Source organism: Bombus impatiens, unplaced genomic scaffold (genome assembly GCF_000188095.3).
Source record: "Bombus impatiens unplaced genomic scaffold, BIMP_2.2 scf_0320, whole genome shotgun sequence".
In the NCBI taxonomy this organism is placed as follows: Eukaryota; Metazoa; Arthropoda; class Insecta; order Hymenoptera; family Apidae; genus Bombus; species Bombus impatiens.
Genome location: NT_176739.1, coordinates 475689 through 498459, shown reverse-complemented (window position 1 = coordinate 498459; position 22771 = coordinate 475689). Strand labels below are relative to the sequence as shown.

General features: G+C 34.0%; 6 protein-coding genes and 1 long non-coding RNA gene across 10 annotated transcripts; 3 read left to right on the top strand and 4 right to left on the bottom strand.

The window, feature by feature from the left end:
• The first annotated feature begins 207 nt into the window (after positions 1–207).
• LOC100745415 lies at positions 208–1782 on the top strand. Of its 2 annotated transcripts, XM_024367537.2 has the most exons (3): positions 208–735; positions 889–1257; positions 1328–1782. In XM_024367537.2, exons 1-3 carry the CDS (start codon positions 391–393, stop codon positions 1685–1687), a joined length of 1074 nt encoding a protein of 357 aa, XP_024223305.1. In that variant the 5' UTR covers positions 208–390; the 3' UTR covers positions 1688–1782. The 2 variants fall into 2 exon arrangements, with proteins under 2 accessions (XP_024223305.1, XP_003489287.1); XM_003489239.4 differs by having other exon boundaries at positions 212–1257; positions 1328–1781.
• A 23-nt stretch (positions 1783–1805) lies between these two features.
• LOC100747248 (leucine-rich repeat-containing protein 34-like) lies at positions 1806–4815 on the bottom strand. Its single transcript, XM_012385452.3, has 10 exons — positions 4155–4815; positions 3945–4077; positions 3738–3872; positions 3413–3646; positions 3123–3352; positions 2888–3053; positions 2589–2831; positions 2448–2529; positions 2136–2384; positions 1806–2055 (listed from the first exon to the last, which is right to left on the bottom strand). The coding sequence occupies exons 1-10, from the start codon at positions 4349–4351 to the stop codon at positions 1847–1849; spliced, it is 1878 nt and encodes a 625-aa protein (XP_012240875.2). The 5' UTR covers positions 4352–4815; the 3' UTR covers positions 1806–1846.
• A 156-nt stretch (positions 4816–4971) lies between these two features.
• On the bottom strand, positions 4972–9495 carry LOC100745293 (serine/threonine-protein kinase PINK1, mitochondrial). Its single transcript, XM_003489238.4, has 7 exons — positions 9138–9495; positions 7860–8140; positions 7250–7782; positions 6973–7095; positions 6463–6877; positions 6070–6168; positions 4972–5997 (listed from the first exon to the last, which is right to left on the bottom strand). Exons 1-7 carry the CDS (start codon positions 9271–9273, stop codon positions 5743–5745), a joined length of 1842 nt encoding a protein of 613 aa, XP_003489286.1. The 5' UTR covers positions 9274–9495; the 3' UTR covers positions 4972–5742.
• Positions 9496–9943: 448 nt separating this feature from the next.
• Positions 9944–12260, bottom strand: LOC105680736 (neurogenic locus notch homolog protein 1). Its single transcript, XM_012385392.3, has 7 exons — positions 12199–12260; positions 12008–12119; positions 11824–11949; positions 11576–11749; positions 11018–11271; positions 10664–10886; positions 9944–10455 (listed from the first exon to the last, which is right to left on the bottom strand). The coding sequence occupies exons 2-7, from the start codon at positions 12105–12107 to the stop codon at positions 10091–10093; spliced, it is 1242 nt and encodes a 413-aa protein (XP_012240815.1). The 5' UTR covers positions 12108–12119; positions 12199–12260; the 3' UTR covers positions 9944–10090.
• LOC117151632 lies at positions 11944–13340 on the top strand. The gene is made up of 2 exons (XR_004461701.1): positions 11944–12094; positions 12178–13340. It is a non-coding gene; the product is annotated as an uncharacterized LOC117151632 (long non-coding RNA).
• LOC100745170 lies at positions 13137–16570 on the bottom strand. Of its 2 annotated transcripts, XM_024367536.2 has the most exons (9): positions 16097–16570; positions 15871–15995; positions 15774–15788; positions 15528–15653; positions 15250–15444; positions 15074–15183; positions 14781–15009; positions 14357–14685; positions 13137–13746 (listed from the first exon to the last, which is right to left on the bottom strand). In XM_024367536.2, exons 1-9 carry the CDS (start codon positions 16245–16247, stop codon positions 13623–13625), a joined length of 1404 nt encoding a protein of 467 aa, XP_024223304.1. In that variant the 5' UTR covers positions 16248–16570; the 3' UTR covers positions 13137–13622. The 2 variants fall into 2 exon arrangements, with proteins under 2 accessions (XP_024223304.1, XP_012240814.1); XM_012385391.3 differs by having other exon boundaries at positions 15528–15788; positions 16097–16568.
• Positions 16571–17435: 865 nt separating this feature from the next.
• Positions 17436–22600, top strand: LOC100745050 (E3 ubiquitin-protein ligase MIB2). 2 transcript variants are annotated; one of them, XM_003489236.4, is made up of 11 exons: positions 17436–17707; positions 18155–18615; positions 18693–18808; positions 19093–19694; positions 19750–19918; positions 19996–20263; positions 20349–20660; positions 20738–21101; positions 21278–21489; positions 21569–21810; positions 22050–22363. In XM_003489236.4, exons 2-11 carry the CDS (start codon positions 18185–18187, stop codon positions 22361–22363), a joined length of 3030 nt encoding a protein of 1009 aa, XP_003489284.1. In that variant the 5' UTR covers positions 17436–17707; positions 18155–18184. The 2 variants fall into 2 exon arrangements, with proteins under 2 accessions (XP_003489284.1, XP_012240780.1); XM_012385357.3 differs by lacking the exon at positions 17436–17707 and having other exon boundaries at positions 18185–18615; positions 22050–22600.
• The last annotated feature ends 171 nt before the right edge of the window (positions 22601–22771 follow it).

Here is a 22771-nt window from a genome sequence, read left to right as displayed (position 1 = left end):
TTGGCATCTGCTAACTAATATTATTTAAATGTCGTAAGGAGACCCGCTAAAAGCTATTCATATGTAAAGTATTTTTATGTGAATCCAATTAATTTATTATAAATTTTATACACATTTGAGCATCAATAGAAAACTTAATTTTAAATCTAATTCCACTATATAAGATATACATGTAAATATATATTAATGAAAATGTAATATTCAATTTATTTCTTTACATTGAAAAAGGTCATGTCCAAATTTTTACGAAACATATAGCGAAAAAATTCCCAGTCAGCACTCAACAATATCATACGTTCGTCGCGATGACCTCAAATAGAATTCACGCGACATGGGATCCCTATAAAAATGAAATTCGATTGAACGAGCCTCAATCGAAGTTTCTAAATTATGAAGGAAACAACAATGAAGTTCAACACGTGCCTCTTGTTCGTTTTGGTGGGTGTCACTTTAATCCACGCCGGACCAGCACGCAAGGCCATTGAGAAGAAATCACTGGCAGAAGATACGAAGATAGAGACCACCAAGGAAGACCTGAAAATTGAAGAAAATGATGAACAGAAGGGTAGGACGAAGAAAGCTGCATTCTGTCTACAAATAGATCCAACATCACCGCAGATTGCTTTGAGCGATAATCTTGTTCAGAATATTCCACTGACGGTGCAGGCTCAGTCCGTTCCTCAGCCATTCCAAGCTCTGAACTACATTCAACCTGCTCCTCAAAATTTACCTCAAGCGAATATAGTCGTTCCTCAACAAATGATCCAGCCAACTTTCCAATCTCTACCTCAAATGGTCCTTCCTCAGCCAATGATCCAACCGATTCACACTGTACAAATTGTTCAACCTTCTTCTCAACCGTGTTCTGCAAGCCAGTCTACCCAACAGACTGAAGTCCCCCAGACAGTTCCAAAGCCAGAACCAACTCCATCACCTGAAATAGAAGTTGAAACTGTCACAGAGAAGTCAAAACCTATGCGTATTGAGAAGTATCCACAACCTTTACCAGTACTCCAGGAAACTTACACTGTGGTGCCTTACGTCCCTACATATCAAGAACAGTTGATGTTTATCTCTGAACCTGAACATGCCACTTATGTTCAAGTTCCTTACACTCATCTCCATGGACCACTGACTGAGTGTACTTGTCAGAACATTGAACCAATGGCTATGAACATGATGCCAATGCCTATCATGCCCTATACATCAACGTTTCAACATAGATCATCTTTAATGATGCCTCATATTCATGGAAGTGTAAGTAGTAAATAGCAAACAATGAAATGATTGTTTAATATGATAATTAATATGTGTTAATTGATTACAGAATGTAAAAACAGCACTACAAGGTAAAACAAGAACTGTTATCAACATGAATGTTCCACCTTATGGTTACGATCATCATCTTCACGGAGCTCTAAACTTTAGAGGAATACACCATATGCATCCAGAGATTTCTCTAGCAAGGAAACACGATCTTCTTGGCAGTCCAGTTGCTTCTGAAACACATGATCTGCTACAGATCAATAAAACACCCCGTGAAGCTGATTCCAGTCACTTGTTACCAGAAAAGGAAGCAGAGACCAAGCAGGAAGAAGGCAAAGCTATGTTGATCGACGGTCGACGCAATGCAAGAAGTAGCAAAGAGGACACAAAGAAGCAGGAAAAGCAAATAATTAGAACTTAAAACATTTATACAGGATGTAAACAAATTCATTGTATTTTTTATTTTTATATCTTTCAAATCTTCAATCTATATGTGTGAAAGTATATAATTAATAAAATGGACTTTTAAAATCAGAAAGTTTTTGTTCTTATACCTTTGTAGACAATTATTTATTTTTATTTAAACATTTGAACAGTAAACTAATGAAGAAGTTTTGGTACAAACATTTTTGCACATACTGTTTAGGTAAATAAAGTCATCTCTAGGTATAATAACTAAGTCCTTTGAAGGGGATTTTTGCAAATATTTCTGTAATACTGATGTGCTTAGCTGCATCCATGAACATTTGCATAAAGTAGTATTTTTTGTGCTTTTTCTTCCGTTTGGATCTAATTTCAAACAAAAGATCATTATGAATTATATACCACCTTAGTGATATACATAATGTAAATTTGTTATTTCATATTACCAATAAGTTTAAAATCTTCTTCTAAGATATCATTATTAATATTAAACCACCTTGAGATATCTTCCTTGGTCATAGAATTTACTTGTTTTAAGATATGTTCAATATTCTTCATAGGATCAGAAGGAGATACAATTTTATTTAAAACTGATTTATTTATAGACCAGTCACTACTTTCATCTCCCTTACACTTACAACAAGTGCAAGTATCTGGATGGTCAGCTCCTTTACATTGTTTATCGTAATAGGGATCTAAAAAAATTCTTAATCAAATCGTTTCTCATTAAAGAAAACAGAAAACAGTTATTTGATTACCCTCGCATTTGAAGCAATAACAACATTTACAGTCTCTTGCATGATCTGTGCCTAGTGCTGTAGAAGTGAAGGTTACAGCCGACTAAAACAGAGTAGTTTTTAATAAATTTATCATAAAAAATAATTATAAGAAAATCGTACATGTTGCAATTTAAATTCAGTTGCAATCGAATATGTATATTTATAATATTTTCTAATAGAACGTCTTGTTGGAGGAATAGTCCTTGGTGGTTGTGAAGAAAGATGATAGGGAACATCATGATAGTCTTTTTTGCAACAATCTTCTTCATATCTTGCAAAATACCACCAAAGATCCACTTTATATGGTCTGACATCTATATTTTTCTGATCCAACACTTGAGATATCAACATTCGTTTAACTATCTATAAATGATTATGACATATAAATTATTCTGACCATTACATACTTTTACAAGTACCTTTGCAGCTTGATGACCAATGCAATTGCCAAATACCCTTAACTGTCTCAACAAAGGAGTTTTCTTCAGCGTGTATAAGATATTCACTATTCCATCATCAGTGATTTTATTATGTGAAATATCGAGAAACAGAAGTTTCGAAAAAGGAATAGCACAACTCAAACTCCTAAAGATAACTACAATTAAAAGAAATACTTATTCTTGGAAAAAAACTTTTCTGTAGTTAAATAAATACCTTGCACCATGATCAGTTATGATATTCTTACACAAAATTAGGGTTTTTAAGGCTGGTCTCTTTGTCAACCATGCAGAGATATGATCAATACCATGATCACCAATATTGTTACAGCCTAAATCCAACAAATGCAATGAATCATTGTGTTTTGCATTGGACATCATGATTTCAATATTATGGCAACTAAAGTTGTATTTTTGTAAATGTAATGCTCTCAGGGTAGTATTATACTGTAAAAAAAATCTTGATTAAAATAAGAAAATTTAAGAAAGCTAGAAATATTAAATTACTTTAAGCATGTGACCAATGACATCTGCAAAATGAGCAGAATCAAAATAATACATGCACCCCGGATTTGGTCCACTGATGTCTAAACTTTTTAAAGTTTTATTAGAGACTTCTTGGTCTGAGCTCAAAACCATCATGAAATATATTAAATCAGAAGCTGTCTGATTTACATCTGCAATATTTAAACTGCACATATGTTTATTTTCTAATAAAAAGAGTGCTATATTTTTTGTATTCTGTAAGAATTAATTAATTGAATTTTGATTAATAAATTGGAATCGTAAAATATTCATATATTTATTTATTTACATAAAAAATATCTTTTACCTGGTCAACAAATTTATTTGCTCTCAAATTAAGATTTCTAAGTTCTAAATTCTTTGCACATTCAAGCATGTAATCAATTCCATAGTTGGCAATATTATTATTTTGAACATCCAATTCTTGAATATTTTTATATAACTGATAGTAAGAATTGTGTTCAGAATACATATATTAATAATAATTCTTTTTTTAAAAGATATTTAACCTTACAAGAAGATGATCAAGCAAATTTATGAAACCAGTATCTGAGATATTATTGCTGGCCAAATTAAGATGAGTGATATCTTGATTTTCCTTCAAAAAAATTAATAAAACCGGGATGTCTATGTCTTGAAGATGTCTCCTACAATTGTATAGAAAATATGAAATTTAATTGGATAATTAGAAAAAATTTAAATGATAATTTCTATTTTTACTAACCCAAGTTTCTCATATACAAGAGGTCCACGCATATTAAGTATTTTCTCTGTACTGCAAATTGTTTTGCAGAAGCATTTGAAGAAACATAATGAGATTTGATGAAAATAAGGAGGTTTTACACTCTCCAATACATTAAATACATTAACTTTTCCACAATCTGTGCACGAGAGTGGACACTGATATTTATTGAATTTCATGATTCAATTCTAATACCTACTAATTTTTCAGAGAAAAGTTTCTTAAAAATTACGTTTACATATATATAGTAAAGATGGTAGTTGAAATGTTTATACTTCAGGTGAAGCCATTCATTGTGTTCCTATTCGAAAAAAATTTTGCAACAAGTCATCATCACATTATAATTTGTAAAAAATGACAGATGATTTTTTTCTCAAGAAAAAGAATGAATCAGAAATTGTTCCACTAGATGAAATGTTCAGGGGTAAATATAAAAAAATACAATATTCTTTGAGCTCAGTATCCATATCAAAATAAAACATAACAATTACGATATGGATATTTATTTTATAATTAGCATATTGTGAAATGGACCAAATTTCTTTTGAGCAAAACGTTGATCTATTACCATTATCACAAAGTGACAAATGGTTAATTTCTGCTCGTATACTCGATATGGTTACGTTAACGAATACAGACACTGGTCTTGCCTTTTTCAAATTTCGCAAAAGGGCTCTGACCTTTGAAGAATACTTATCATATTTAAAAATCTTGGCGGAATCTAAAAACTTAGACTTTGAAGAAATGAAATATAAAATGCAGATATGCGGGAAGCCCAAAAAAGCTACTTAATTACATCTACAAATACTAAATACAAGCTTTATTCTTTAACAATGGTTTACAGTATTGAAATTTGCACACATCATTTGTAAAATTAAGTCTGTCTGAATTATTATCTTGTAATGAATTGATTTGTTGAAAATATTTATAAAAAACAATATTTTTATCTTGATATTTGATTTCTCTCGTTGCTTCATTTTGCACGAGACTTTCGAACTCAAAAAGCAATGTCTTGTTTAATTTATAAAACCCATTTAAAAATTATCATGTGTCAATACAGTCGTAGTATCCCACAGTGAGCGTTAAAAGAATTATTTAGAACACAGAGCAAACTACTTTTGAGTTGAAAGATTGCCCTCTATGCATGTTAAACAATAAGTTCTTTTATCGATTTATTTATTTCTGACAAATAAGATGAATACAATAAAATTGCCAAAAATAAATAAGTTTTACAATACTTTCTAATATCGTTTAATTACAAGGCACGCCAATCACACAAAAATCACCATATCTTCTCGATAACATCCGATGGTCTTTTTTTACAGCGAAATAATCTATACAATCACAAATGTGACTCTTTCGTGCCTCTTACAGTATCAAAAATAAATTAATATAAGGAAAGACAACTGAGGAACGTATTAACGATAATATATGATAAAATCAAATATATAAAATTATTTCAGTGATTTTCATTTCAACCGATAAATAACAGAACAGCTGTGTCCTTCGATATGCAGGCGTTAAAATACTTCTTTCTTATTATTTTTCATTCTCTTCGCGGAAAAGTATATTATACATTCTGCTGTATCCATTTTAAAGCAGTTCTAATGTTGCCAAGCGTTACTCTACCAAGGAAACTAGCGATTAATTGATATTCCGGCATGGTACGTCTTCCACAAGATTTTGTGGAAAATGATCTATTATAAGAATTCTTTTTTCTGTCTTCCTGGACATTCTCATTTTCCAGTACTTCTGGTAGTTGTAACATGGAATTTCGCCCTTCGCAAAGTACTTTTGTAGTTAAGCACAGAAGCCATTGCATAATCTACAAAAAATATAAAAATATAATGGAGTTCATATAAATTTAAAAATTAATTTAGGAATGTAAAAATAATACTTCATTAGTTGATGGCAATTTCCATTCGCTCCTAAACCATGTGCTCGGTGCCCATAAGTGCAATTGTACTATGGTTGCTGCAGTTTCCGCGTCGAGTCTCTGAAATACAAATATCGCTAAAAATATCGTATATATACTTCAAAAGTAACATGGCTCAAACAGATTTTTCAGGAAAAGTGAGAAAATATCTAGAAGTTTACAAAAAATATTATATTATATATAAATATTAAACTATATAACATTCAGCTAAACGCGGACTTTAGGAAACAATGAGTAAATATTAGTTTGTAATCTTCCTTCCATGGTTTTGATATTTATTTAACACAGGACTGAATTATTTTGAGTAGTGACACACTTTTAAAATACATATGCAATATATTCAGTTGTAAATACCTTATATAAGCTCCTCGACAATAAATTCTTAATGAGTGCAGAAATAATAGTTGGCATATGGTTAGGCAGAGGTTGCAGATCTGTCTCTTTATAATTGTGATTTTTAAGAGAAGTCCCTTCCATGTCACTATGGAACGGATTTTTCATACCAAATATTTCATATGCTATGGTCCCAACTGTCCAAAGATCAGCTTTTGTGTAATTGATACTGGTAAATGGACCAGGTTCTGCTGTAATTACTTCCGGCGCCATTAGAGCTGCATTCCCGCCTTTGTCAATATCATGAGTGTTGTAAGGCAGGTACAACCCATGACGTTTATCCGCTAGGCAACATCCAAAATCTGTGATTACCAACGATGGGCAATTCTCTGCTTCTTCTGACAAGTCTAACAGAATATTATCACTCTTCAGGTCACTGCATTTTTAGAACAAAAATGGTATATATGAAACATGATATAATCTGAAACATAATACAACGACATTCTGATCAAACAAACAATATTAGTTTACCGGTGTGCAATACCATGTACATTCAAATGAGTTACACCCTCCAGTAATTGAGCCAGCAGTAGTATTGATTCCCTCATATTCAAGTTGTGATTGCTCAAATATTGTTTCAACGTAGTGTCATATCTGCAATTGAAAAAAAAGGAACAGTTAAATTATCTGAGATTCTAATCCTGAGAGAATTATCTGAGATTCTAATTTTATGAAAATTATGTAACATTTTAATTTTGCGAATCATGCGAGAGAGAATCGAAAAGTTATTTCTTGGAATATCAGAAACCTTTTCATTAACAGAAATAGGCTCATGTTTCTTCCAGATCCCTGAGGGTTGATGCGTGCGGGTAATGCATCCGGATACATTCTCCAAGAACCAGGTAACACTGGTACTCTATCAGCAAAGACATAATACATCGCTACGACATTTGGATGCGGAGGCAGCTTGGTTTTCCTCTCGACCATTTTCATTTCCCAGTCAGCTAATTCCTCGTTTTGTAAATATTTTCTGGCTGGTACAGTTTCCCGATACATGGACCTCAGAATAGACAACGCATTCGATTCGGTATCATAATTGAACATCATTTTTAATGCCAATGGAAATGAAGTTATATCTTTTGTTTTATCGTCGATGTTTATCTGGTTTTCAGTACTTGGAGAATCGTTAAATCTTGCCGAGTAAACAACCGCAGAGCATCCTTTCGCGATTGCAGGGCCAATTATAAAGTCTTTTAAACTAACAACTTTCTCTTCGTTTTCGATTGTTTCATAATTTTTGTCATTTTGTGGCGTGTTCCATTGCAATTTTGATACAGATTCCTGTAAATATTTTTAATATGTAAAGTTTTTCTTAAGTTTTCTTCATCAAATGAATATAAAAATAAACTGTTATTTACCCGAATTTCCCAGCAGACTCCTTCCAATTCATCTTCTTTTGTTAATATTCCAGTGCCAGATGCCAATGACACACCAACCAAAGCAAAAAAAGGAGCTGAGTCTCCACCAAAGACCAATCTACTAGCAGCTCTTCTACGCAAGTCAGCAGCTAAACTATTAGTGACTCGCTTCAAGATGTTATCTACAAAGATTCGTCGAGCATGGGCCCCCAAATAACCAAGATGTTTTCCTGTGCTGGACACATTGCTATTACCCTGGGGCAACCAGCCCTGGGACTTGCCTATTTTAAAATTGACAAAGGTAAAGCTTTAACTTTTCTATATACATTCCAAAATTTTGATATTTCATCTATTTCATCTATACAACCTAATCCCACAATGACACACTGTTCTTTTGGACTATAATACAATTTGCCAAAATTTTCTTTTTCTAATTCATGTTCTTTTTTAGGATACAAATTTAGTTCATATCTTCATATCGAATTTACCTAAGTTAATCCATAGTTAGTCAATATAAAAATTTTGTATAGAACAGAGACAATCATAGAAAATAAATAATTATTTAGGGGATTCAACAGCCAATCATTGTAAGTCAGTCTTCCATAAAAAATAATTTGCACCTTGTAAATGTCTTTATAGCACCAAAACTTTTAATTAACAATTATAATAACTATATAATAAAAATTATAATAACTAAATTAGAAAATGTATTATGATGATTAAATTGAACTGGATCGAAAGTTTCTATAACGACAGGATATAAATGAAAATCTGACTTACACTGATTGACTTCTAAATTATCCATTTATTTATTTACACAGAAAAATTTTCTAAAAAGCTCTGGTATATGGATAAGTTTTAAACCTTCCTGAGGTCATGTATATGCTCAGAAACAACAGTAATTCTATATAGATGGAACAATACCACTACCCAAAAGATGGCAGAAGATTATTGAATAGAATAGTGCATATTTGATTTAATTATATTATTGCAAGATATTAAAATACAGTTTATAACTCATACTAGAAAGTATTTAAGACTTATCCGTCAAACCAATACATGTATATGATGGTTAAATAACCTCAAAACTGGAAATATACTGAAACGTAATTAACATAACTTCTAATATGAAATACAATATACATATACAAAGATACCTAAATTGTCAAAAAAATATGTTGAATCAATCAACAGTTTCTGTTTTGGTTACTAACTGTGTCAAGGTCCTTTGACAACAGTCGACCATCCTGCAGGAATAAATTTCTCGAAGGAACTCACCTACTTGCACAACGTGTATCTTGTCGTGATAGTTCCTTTGATGGAAATTAGAGTAGAAGCACTCGGTATTTCTGAATGAATGCAGTAGAGCCCGACCATTTTGTACGAAACGATGGACTGCTGTCCGAATCGACATCTCTCCGCGCTTTTGGGCCGAGAGAGCCCAGCGGGCTAGCTCCCAAGGAAAGTAAACCTTCACCACTGAAGGCAGACTCGTTGTTATTAATTTGATCCTTTTTTAAAGATCCTCGATTAACTGCGTAGACAAGAATTGAACAATTTCAGCAAAATCACCCCTTTCCCCTACCGCTGTCGCTTTCGCACTGCGCTGCCGAACTCTATCGGAGTATCACAGAACACGTAATTACGGAACCGTGAACAGCCATATGTCATGAGAAAGAGCATAAATTAAAATAAAAATAAAAAATAAATGTTGAGAAGGAATTTAATATATTTGTAATTTTTATATGTAAATGCAGAAATATTTGCAGTCTAGTAATAATCTGTATATTTATTTAGTAAATATAGAATTTTTACGTACACTTAAATATTTGCAGAAATATTTGTAGTTTAGTAGTAATCGATGCGTTTATTTTTAAGATAAATTGTATTTGGAGAACGTTATGCGATTTGTACAGTTATCTGACTTTGGATCTGATAACGTGCGGAAGAAACGCATTAAATGTGTTCACTATGTGCATGGCGCAAGTTCAATTTAGAATTACTCACGCTTCAATTTTATCTAAGCCAATGATATAATTGTATTTCCTCCAATAGGAAAAATAAATTGCGATTGAAGAACGGTGAACTTGATAAACTGCTTTGATCATGTTTATTTCATATAGTCAATTATGTACATTTTTAGTTTAACTAATTAATGACATTAATGAATATATACTCTCTTCAAACTTAACCCTGTAATAACACTATACAGGAAATATCCGTGAAATGAATTAATGATATCTATAAGCCCTGCCATAATTGTATACCGCTCTACTATCAATTGGATTGCAAGTGAAAAGAGCATCTCCACGAGTCCCATCCGGGCAAGTACACACCGCGATATGCCGCCTGGGTGTGCAAGTAGCTGATGGTCCACACTCTTTCCCAGTGCAAGGATTTTGGCAAGAGTAGTCAATGCACGCCTTATTATCTGGACATTCGCTGTCAGTGAAGCATTCTCCACGTTGACAACTAGTTAGAGCGTTCCCTATATATCCTGAAGGACACGTGCATATTGGTCTTTCCTTCCCAGTGTTGTCATGGCCAGGAGTACATATTGCATTGGTTCCACAAGGATTAGGTTCGCACAGATCTCCTATGGATATTAATAAATTTAATCATGTATCAATTCATATACATTTGCTAAATTTGCTTCAATAAATTTGCAATTCATATAAATTTGTTTCAAAAAGTTGAAGTAAACCTTGAAGAGTTTGAGTTTAAATATTTTTAGTTTGGTAGTGGAGGTCTGAGATATTAACCTTGATTTTTTTGGAACACTGTACACGATTAAGTTTACTTACGTGCTTCGAATAATCTACAGCTAACGAAAGGATTGCCAGTCATGTGTTTTGGGCAACTACAAACTGGAGTTATGCCTCGCACATTGCAATCTGCATTCACACCACATACTCCGTCACAAGGGTTCACGCATTTCTGATTTAGACAAGCTGGTTTGTTCCCTGAACACTCTAAGTGCGTGGTACATTCCGGACGACAGGCTACGAACGCATTTCCCAACCAGTTCTACAATTTTGCAAAAAAAGTAGTGTTACAAATGACAAAAATTCTAATTGTAAATATAAATCTTTCTTAATTTTCGTTATACATTGATCATTGAATAAAAAATAATCTGAAATTTTTCGAACAATACTCACAGTTGGACAACTACACATGGCTTGATGATTAATAACGTGACATTCCGCATTCTCACCGCATTGGCATGGATTTTCACATCTGAAATTAGACGAGCAGGCAAGATGATTCGGGCATTCACTGTCACTTTCGCACTCGTGGCGGCAACCAGTTAAAGGAGATCCTCTATAACCCGGAAGGCAACTGCAAACAGGAACCTCATTCACTACCTCGCATTTGGTATTAGCTCCACAAGGACTCGGCTTGCAGGCAGCCTCTAAAAAAGTTTCATTAATATTTAAGTCACACTTGTCTCGAAGGATATTCTGTTTCATGTATACCAAATACTGAGTGACGCAAAAGTAGGATTAATCTAAAATTTAAAACTTCTACAAAACAATTACTAACCGATATTCTCGAAAAAAATATTTTTTACACTACAGTCGCTTGTAGACATACAAGTTTTCCATCAATATTAATTTCTTTTTAAATCTTTAAACTTATATTTCATAACTTTTGTGATGTTTATAGTAGGAGTATAGTTTTATATGCATAGAAACATATACGAAAGTATTACTTACGAGGGTCAGCTACACGGCAAGAAGTGAAAGGATCTCCCGTGTGCCCCGTAGGACAATAACACGTTGGAATGTGATTTTTGGTTTTGCATAACGCGTTCACGCCACATAGACCATCGCAGGCATCTATACATCTGTTATTAGTACATACTCTGCTTCCAATGCAATCCTCATTAACTAGAAATTAGGTACATAATTAAAAATCTTTTTTGATATACTTAAACATTCAAATCTTTTATATAGACACTCACTTAAACATTCCACCCTGGTACAGCGAGAAAGAGGGTCCCCCATGTGCAAATTCATACAAGAACAAACTGGTCTGCCTTCGCTAACAGTACATCTTGCATTAACTCCACAAGTATACGTTTCGCAGCCTAAAAAATATTAAGATACTTTAACGAAACAATCTATAAATTATTTAGCTTGACTTACCAATATTGTCAGGTGACAATATCTTGGAATGATAATATCCACCGTTAGTGATTGCGAATAGCGAAAGAAGAAGTAAAACTGCGGTCTGTAAGTATTTCATTTTTTTAGTAGCCTGAAAAAGACATTTTCATTAAATTTTCAAAACTATGATGAATTCATTTAATTCATAGGTATAGTTAAAAAAATATTACCTCGAACGAAGAGTGACCGTGTTTGAAGACCGAACCAGGTGAAGTAACAGGTTCTCAATGAATGTGGAGATGAGCGTGAGTTTGAATACGAGGAAAACCCCACCTCCTACAACCTTCAGTCCCAGTTTGAATTTTGCCTACGCGTGCCCCTGACGATCCTTCGATGGGTCTCGCCTACGCTAGACCACTTCCAATGTAAATTACTTCAGAAGATCATCTTTTTCTTCGAGTAAGCAAAGAAACACTCCGAAAAATATTATTTCAAGTTCATCCAACATAATCGGGAGCTATTTACTTTGCTAATTAACGAGGTGCAAGAAAAACAATCAGCAACGACTCCATCTTTATCCTAATAAAAATGACATATTTCCTTTTTATTTTTATTGGTACATGATATATCTCGTTACAAAATTTTCTTCTAATCAAATATAAATATATCGATCGTATAAATTAATAAATAACATCCTAACAAATTGCGGTAGAGTTCGATGCTTTAATTACATAATAAATCAACTATTCTTTTTTTAATAGATCGACTTTCATTGGTCGGAATGTAGACTCAATGACGGGATAAATATATTCGAAAAAAGCACCGTGTTACAGATTAAATACAGAGAGCGTGAGTAATCGCACTGCAAATCTACTGTTCGATGGGCAATCATCCTTTCGCGCCAAAAATGGACCTGCCAGTGTCGATGGTTCCACGTGCACATTACGATCATCGACGCAAAGGTCGTTATATGCGTAATCGTTTTAAAAAATCAGATTAAAAAATCGAACTCTCAAAGGTCGTCGAATTAAAAATCACTCGTAAGTTATAAAACTGTATTATGCAAACAAGGAAAGACTATAAACATATCTGCCCAATTATGATACCTGCAAGAAAATTAGTTAGATACCAAAATTCTCTTAATAATAATCGTAATAGACTCTCAAAATGATGAAGACAATGATTAATATTTTACCTTATTTGTTTGGCTGATTTATTACAATAATTTAAATAACTTAATAATAAACTTGTATATCATAGACAAATAGATTATACCGTCTTTCGTCCTAGGAACAAACTTTTGCAATATTCATTGCTAAATTTAAGAAACTGTGTGCACGATTATAAATGTGATACATGAGTTTAAAAAAAAGAAAACAATTTATTATAGATGTCTGCGCGAAAAATTATAATTGAAACGATATGGTTTCCTAGAGTATATTCGTAAATAAAAACTCGAGACTAATCTATCCGATGATCTATTGTACAAATGAAAAAAAAGCTTCCGGCATACCATTCGATTTAGTCTGCGCTTCGTTTTACATTATAAAAATTTTCGGACGAAATTTAGGAAACCACCCTCATAGTATGCAACTATGAGACGAAATTACACAATAATGACTTATAGTAGGTAACCATCGTCGTGTGTCCCCGATTATTTTTTTGTCTGATTTTTAATCTGCTTCGGAAGATTCTTCAGAAACTCTTCGTATGCTGCATCCATGTCCTCGTCCTCCGACATCCATGGTTCTTCACCTTCGTATCCCTGTTCCGATATGCTGTAAAAGTATTCATACGGTAAGGGACAAAAGTATTCGTACAGTCGGAATATAGAAATAAAATGAACAATATTTTTTACATTACTAAATATATTCAAATATTATCAATAATGCCAATATTTGTGTACATTTATTATACAATTTACAATTTATCATATAATTCAATTATTTATAAATGTCTATTATAATATACAATTGCATATGTTTGGATATATTTAATTATATAGAAAATATAAATCTTTTTATTTCCATATTCCAACTGTGGGAATACTTGTGTCTTTCACTGCATATATAAAGTGACTGTGAATCTGTATCTATGTGTGTGTATTGAAACAAAACTTGAATTACAGGCAGCTACAAGTCACATAACTAAATTAAGAGCATTAGATTGTAATTAATTCATCATGGTAAATTAATACACCATGGAATATATAAAAAGTTTAGAATTAACTCCATAACAGAAGAAATAGTATGTCAGAGTTACAAGATAAAACAATCACTCCAGCGACCTAACCAGAGAATTGTATGCAGTAGTAAATTTACCTAGAAAACTACACAATACTGCTAAAGAAAATATATATATAACATTTGATTAATTATATGTACATACATGTGGTCTTCTATGTTCATTGTGCTATCGGCAACTTCTTCTAAGAATTTATTTTCCTCCGGGGTTAATAGCTTGCCGTCAGGACCGTATAAAACTGGTTCATCGATGGCCTGGTTGGGATCTAATGGCTCTATTGACTCCACTGTCGTGGAATTATCAGAACTCTGACCCCAGTTTCCGTTTCTCAATTCGTGGACACTATGTACCATATGTCCTATGTGTGAATCCACTCTACCTTCCGTTACAATTTCCGTTAGAGCTCGCATCATGTTCTCCATCTCTTTGCGTCGACATTCAACTTTATCCTTTTCTAAAGTTTGTCCTGCCAACTGTAAACCATATTGGAAAAATTAACACAATGAATTCAAGAAAATTCTTGGATTCTAGATTTCTTACACATGTTTCTTTTTCACATGTTATATACCTTAAGCGCTTGGCAGATGTTCTTGACAGAATTCGGCGCAGGATTTTTTAATATAATAATAATAAACTGAATTAATAAGTTTCCTAAAGTAAACGCAGAAGCGTGATCCATTTGAGTAACCAATTCAGCTAGAAGTAATATCAACCCATGACACTTCTTCTGTTCTTCCTCTGTGTGATTCTCCTTCTGCTGCCAGTTGGAAGCTTGACTGTCTGTTTCACTTTTACACCTGTTGCCAACTTGCACTTATTAAATCGAAAATTTAAATACTTCATTAGCATTTAATAACTCACAAAGTATACAAAGTCCATCTGAAAGACGTCTGTTCTATGGGAGTCAAACTATTGTCCAAAGAGGCGCAAAGTCGAGCACCACTGTACCGGAAATTACCCTCATTTATAGACTAGAAATAATTTCATGCATCAATACAACTTTCTTTTCAATTAATGAAAAAAGAACAAGAATATACCTGTTGAATTATTATCTTCATAATTTCTTGAAATTGACTAGGAATTAGTAAATAAGGCCTAAGATTATTTATGAGCGGTGGCACGATCAAAGTGAAATGCCCTGGATTTAATATCAACGAATGTATAACACTCATTAAATTCTGTGTTATGTTTGCAAATTCAATTAAATAATTATCGTCTTCTATATTCGAGTCCTATTAATAAACAATAAATAAATTAAATTAAATTAATTATTTGACTTCTATTAATTTTCGTAACATATTTTCAAAGTATGAACCTGATGTTTGTCTCTGTAATCTCCTGAACCATCATCAAAACGACCATAATCTTGCATATTTGATCGCTGATCCTGCTCCTGCTGTTGATGTTGTAAAAGGTTATCAAACTGTTGAACTTGCTCTGCTTGCTGATAATGTCGAGAAGTATCATAATTATACGCAGGATTTTGCTGCATTTGTGCATGGAGAGGTATTTCACGTGCCATTTGTAACCTATCTTGAACTGAGTGTTTATGTATATATATCTGTTGTTGATGACGCTGTACCATCAAACAAATACAAACATTTTTCACAGTTACTCCAATCAAATAACCAATGTAACCAATAGAAAATAAACACTACCTGCTTAGCAGGATATGACTTTGGAACAAACTCAGCTGCATGAACGGACAATGTAGAGTTCTGGATAATATCATCGAAAGACTTATCCAATTTGCCCTGTTCCATGCTTCTTGATTCTACTGACCCTATAGTTAAAAAGCCACAACCGTAAAGCAATAAAATATAAAGAAATCCAGCATAAATAGCACGACAACTTTGAAGAAGTCTTCTCATAAATCATAGCAACCTGTTTGCATTCCAGATGTAGAATGATGGGGTCTCCTTAAAATGGGGATATCCTGAGGGCTGGAAGTCCACGGACCCCTACCACGACCACGTCCGGTTCCACGTCGTTCCACGTCCCCGTCTCCACTTCCATCACCTACCAAAGAATTCATGCTTTCCCCGGCTAAAATTTTCTTGACTATGTGGTCACTTTGAGGTTATATTAAACGACGACGATGGCACCGTACGGTGTGGGGAACCGTACCCGTAGTAAGATTCGAGACGCACACTTGGTGGTCGTGCGTATTTTACCACATAAGTTCAGTAATTCCGCTGAGTCCGTTAGGTCCGTTATTCACAATAAAACGCGTGCCGCCTCATAAACAGAACATCAAAAGTCGGCCTAACAAATTTATCCACAGCAAATCCCTCTTGTAATCGACTACGATCGATGGTAAACGCGAGAAGTTGGTTAATATCTCACCATCCGCTCTTCAAATTGGAACTATGTACTAACCAAACGTGAGGAATAAAATATGAAAAAAAAAGAGGAATTTGATAAAAAGAAAAATCTTTGTACTCATTTTATATATAATTTCTTATCTTTAATAAAATTCGAGTTATATTTAGTCTCATTAAATCACTTGTGATATAGAATATTTTTGAACGATATTTAGAGAATAAATCGTGTAATAGGTCTGACAAATAACAATTTCACGAAAAAGGAGCGAAATTCGCCCTAAATAATTCTTCGAATTTGATAGGAAAAAAAGGAATTATTTTTAGTATCGTTAATTAATTAATCAATTTGATAGAATAAAATTATGAGTATCGAGTATAATGAATGCCATCCTTTGGATATTTTATATACTTTTTTATGTCATATACATTTTGTGCTTCTGGCAATTTTTAATTTACTGTAAATGTATAAATGTACATAGTGTACTTTATGCAAATTTAAATTTTTATGAACATGAAAAAGGAAATAGAACCTTAGAAAAGATTTGTTTTACTCGCTGAATATTAGAACAAATACTCTACTTCAGATATTTTATATATTTTTTGTATATTATATGCGTTTTGTGCATGTTCGCAGTTTTGAATTTCCTATAAATGTATAAGAATCCATAATCTAGTTTATGCAAATTAAAATTTTTAGAAACACAACTAAAGAAGTAGAACCTAAGAAGAGATTTGTTCCCCTCCGTAAACATTATAACAAATGCCATGCTTTAAATATTTTATACATTTTTTTACATTTCTCATAAATGCATAAAAATACGTAGACATCTTTCAAAAAATCTCACATTTGGTATGCCACAGATATAGTTTAGAAAAAATGCCTGTCTCGCTAGTTTTCCATTAGCCTCGGCGATCACTCGAAAGAGGCGCCTTCGACTAGCCCCCGAGTTATGAGGTTACGATCGTTGACACGGACGCAGATTGATATCGAAATGAACCTTCGTGGTCCTTGCTAATGATGTTGTCGAATACGAGAAATCGTCGCCGAGTTCTTTCGTACGCGTTCGTCTCGTTGCATTTACTCGCTATTCGAGATTCACCAAGCTACGTGAAAAATCACACGCGTGCATATGATTCATAAAATATATTGTACTAGGTTTGACCGTTTCAGGTACGTGCGTATGCTTGCAACCCGAATGTATACGATTTCCAATTGTTTCTTTCCTTTTTCAAAAACATGCAATTTATCTTATTGCAATGACACACTGGAATTTTCCATGCACCGAGCGAAGTTTCCTATACAAATGAATAAATAACGATTTCTTTCATAAGTTTCTATTCTCTAAAAAATTTGAGTAATGACATATATAATTTGAAAAGTATGGTAAAAAAATATGAGTTGCATTCTGAACAATAATAAATTTAAATTAGTGTAACATATTATTTAACTGCTTCAAAATATAATGTGTTATTGCAGATTTAAAATTTCATAAAAATGAATTGAGTGTAGAGAAACTACAATTATATGATAGGATTCTTCAATGCAATGAATATTTAATCTTGCATGATGAATGTATATTCTTTATAAAACAACTTGCATTTTATTAATTTTTTAAAGGGTCACATATAGTATCACGTGTACTTGGAGATGTTAGAAGTTGGCTTGAGGGTAGTTCGTGGACAGGATTGGAAGTGGGATGACCAAGATGGTGGAGAAGGTCATGCAGGAACAGTCGTAGAAATTGGCAAACCTCCCTCTTTTGGCAACTCTGCTTCCAGTCCAAATCCATCAGATAGGACACCAGATAAAACTGTCATTGTTCAATGGGACCATGGATCCAGAAGCAATTATAGAATTGGATACCAGGGAGCTTATGACCTTTTGGTATTCGATAATGCAGCCACAGGAGTTAAGCATGCAAATATCATATGTGATGGATGTAAAAGACATGGGATAATTGGTATTAGATGGAAATGCATGCAATGTTGTGACTATGATTTATGTACTCAGTGCTACATGGCTGAAGTACATGATCTGAGCCATTGTTTTGAAAGATATCAAACAGCCAACTCCGTGGGGTAAGTTTTTTCAAGATTACATTCTTATTTGATTAGATATACAAGCCACCTTATAAACTTAATTATTTGATATATAGAGTTCAATTGAATCCCAGAGAAGGCTGCACCAAGATTCCTTTAAAAGGAATATTTATAGGGGCCAAAGTTATTCGCGGTCCTGATTGGGAATGGGGAAATCAAGATGGAGGAAGAGGTATCACATATTTATGCTTATAACTACATTGTGAATGTTTATGCACTGTTAGGAAATTTGAAAGTGCAAAGATACACAGTAACATGCAGAAATATATAAAATATTCAAAGCATGATATTCATTATGATATTCAGTACCTAAACCAATTTTCTTCCTAGATTCCATTTTTCTAATTATCTTTGTAAAAATATGAATTTGCATAAATATCCACATTTGTATAAATATGTATTCATAACAACATTGTAATAAGGAAATCTTAGATACACAATATATTTGGCACTTAGGAAAAACTGGCAGAGTCATGGATATACGTGGATGGGATAACGAAAGTAGTCGTTCAGTGGCCACTGTATCATGGTCTAAAGGCAGCACAAACGTTTACCGACTCGGGTACAAGGGTTGCGTAGATTTATGTTATGTGGAGGAAGCTATGGCTGGCACATACTATAAGGAGCACCTCCCACTCCTTGGACAACCGATAATGACTGTACCGGACAACGGAGCCAACGTAACCCCGACAAGGAATGGTGTTCCTTTTGCTGTATCTAGTCCACGCCACTCAACTTTCAACGTTGGGGACAAAATAAAAGTATTGGTTGCAGTAGAGACACTCAAAGAGATGCAAGAAGGTCACGGTGGTTGGAATCCACGCATGGCCGAATATATAGGAAAGATTGGCAGAGTTCACCGTATCACAGATAAGGGAGATATACGTGTACAATTTGAGGGGTGCAACAACAGATGGACGTTTCACCCGGGCGCATTAACAAAAGTCACCAGCAAAGACAGTTTTTCTTTAGGCGACATAGTTAGAGTGAAAACCGACTTATCCGCGGTTAAACTCTATCAACGAGGTCATGGAGAATGGATAGACGTGATGAAAAATGTAAGTTTATTGATTTTCTAATAGTCACTAAACTTTATAGTAAGAATATTTGTAGGCTCTAGGAAAAACCGGAAAAGTAATCAAAATATATTCTGACGGAGATTTAAGAGTAGCTTTAGATGGTCATACATGGACGTTCAATCCTTTAAGCGTCACATCCGTTCCTCCTGGAACTGAAACTGTTGCTCTACAGGATGAAGCAAATAGAAGTCGAGATTGGACAAGTACACTTCCATTAATCACAGATTATTTAAATATATGCATATGTATAAGTATTGTCAATTTATTATTGCTTATATAGCTGAAGGTGTGGACACAGAGGTTGAAAAATTATTAAGAGATGCAGCCAGAGGTGAGGCTGGAGTCTCTGCAGTTCAAGAATTTCTCAAAAAGTATCCTGGTAGAGTAGATGCGAGAGCTGGCGGCCCAGGAGGTGGTAAAAAGACCTGTCTTCAAGTGGCGGCTCATCAAGGACAAAAAGATCTCTGTATTCTTCTCCTGGATGCTGGAGCTTCTTTACGAGCTGTAGACGAGGACGGAGACACGCCTCTTCACTATGCTGCTTTTGGGTTTGTTCCGAAATCAATTCAATCTAAAATAATCATATAAATTTCAAAATTATATTTTTAAGAGTTTTCTTGTTTCATATCATAGCAATCAACCGGAAATAATGGAGCTACTTCTATCACGTGGCGCAGCAATTAACGCTGTGAACAATGGGAAATGTAGCGCGCTGCACGTTGCCGTGAACAAACAACACGCTCAGTGTGTTAAAGTATTATTACGTCACCATTGCGACGTTAATCTGCAAGACTCGTACGGAGACACAGCATTGCACGATGCCATCGGGAAAGATGCTCTGGATATAATCGATGCTCTTTGTTCGTGCGATAGGGTGGATTTCACCTTGAGAAACAAACGAGGCTTCAATGTGTTACATCATGCTGCCTTGAAGGGTAATGCTCAGTAAGTATACTCGATTTTTCAGCAACGAAACTTCTGGAGACTTAATTACGAAAGTATATGTGCATCCTTTGGTACAGTGCAACAGAAAGATTAGTGGCACGAGCAAGACATCTTGTAGATGTTAAAAAAGAAGATGGTTTTGCGGCATTGCATCTTGCAGCTTTGAACGGCCATAAAGACGTAGCCGCCATGCTTCTTTCTCCGACTGGTGGAAATGCGAAAGTAGATTTGCGGAACAATCGCCGACAGACCCCTTTGCATCTTGCCACTTCGCAAGGACATTGGGCTTTAGTGGAGTTTCTTGTACATCATAATGCTGACATTGCTAGCACGGATGCAGATGGAGATACGGTGCTACATATTGCTATAGTGAAGAGTCCCAATCAGAGTAACGTGGTTCCTACGCCTGAAAGTTGTCGGGATTCTCCCCTTATCTACGCGGTATGTTATGTTTCCTAGATTAATAATTATTAATAGGTTTCCCACTATCTATTTAAGTTCTATAGATTATTAATTATTAATTATTAATACATTTCTCACAATCCATTATTATTTGAGTTTTTTCCTTTCTAATTTTCTTCTTATTAGTTACGTTATTCGAACAATGCTTACTATAGATATGGCAAAATTTGGCTCGCCAAGGCGCGAAGACAGAACTCACGTTAGCTTGTTTCCTAGTAAGTGTGGACAGGAGTTGTACACTACTGAAACATGTGAAGAATTCAAAGAACAAGACGCCATTGGATCTTCTCGAAGCTGATTCCCAATTAGCCCCGCATACCGACTTGCTACGGTGTTACCAATACCAAAGTCAGAGTACTCAATTAGAGTAAGTAACTTGATGATTGATTATGAGATTGTATAACATATATACAAATCTAATTTATTTTTATATGAACTTGTTACAGAATAGAAAATAATCCTGCTTCTCAGCCTTCCATATATCAGATAGACACAGCGTTACAATCGGAAGTCGTGCGTGGAACGAGAAAATGTATTCCAGGTTCTGGTGACGCTTCTGAATGTCACAGTTGCTTAGGTATAGTGACAAACGCGATGAAAGATGGAAATAGATTTAATCCGGGCAGCAGTGTTGTTATCAATTGTGCACAATGTGGTCATGGAATTGCCAAAACGAAAGCTAATCAAGGTACTCTATATAAATATTATCTTCAACTCATTAAGGATCAAGTAATATGTTAATATGATCAAGTAATAATGTTATATTAACTTCAATTTCTTTAAATTTCATAAAATTGTAGAATTCAGGTTGAGGAAACATCATAATGCTAAAAATAAATAAATAAATAAATAAATTTAAAAAATAATAATGATATGTTCTATATTCCTATAAAAGTTATTAATTTACTATTTTGTGATTTGTTATAGATGGTCAAGCAACGGGAGATATTCCTTTAACGAAACAGGAAGAGAATGTGAAAGATAATGTATTGGATGAGAGGAAGAAGGAAGAGGATCATCAGGGTAAGGAAAGAGAGAAAGATAAGGATTTAGAACGTTTGCGTTATTTGGAAACAAGAGTGGCCGATCTGGAGGAAGCTAATATGTGTAGCATTTGCATGGAACGCCGTCGAAATGTCGCCTTCTTATGTGGTCATGGGGCCTGCGAGCATTGCGCTGCTCCTTTGAAAACCTGTCACATGTGTCGCAAAGTTATTACGAAAAAGATTAATTTGTATTAGACAATCAAGTTGGAAACGTTTGTTCGCCCTCTAGACTATTTTGCTTCCTAATATTCGTACGTTAAATACGTGATATTATTGGCATGTAAAATGAAATACTGAATTACAACTGCCAAAATATACAATATCCCCTTTTTTAAATAAAATATGTTTAATCAAGTCTCCATAACCGCACCAATGTTGTGCCATAAATAAAAATAAAATTTGGAAGTCATGTGGGTGAGTGTCACATTTACAGTTTTTTCTTGTCGAATTTGTAGTTATTTTCAACAAAATAATCACGTGCTTCTCTTTCTCAGATTACAAACGACACTTTGCCCGTTGTATCCCGTCCATTTTTTATCATTAGTTAAAAATAAGCATTTTGTAAAAACCTCCTTCTTCTGTACTATAGATATGGAATCAAAC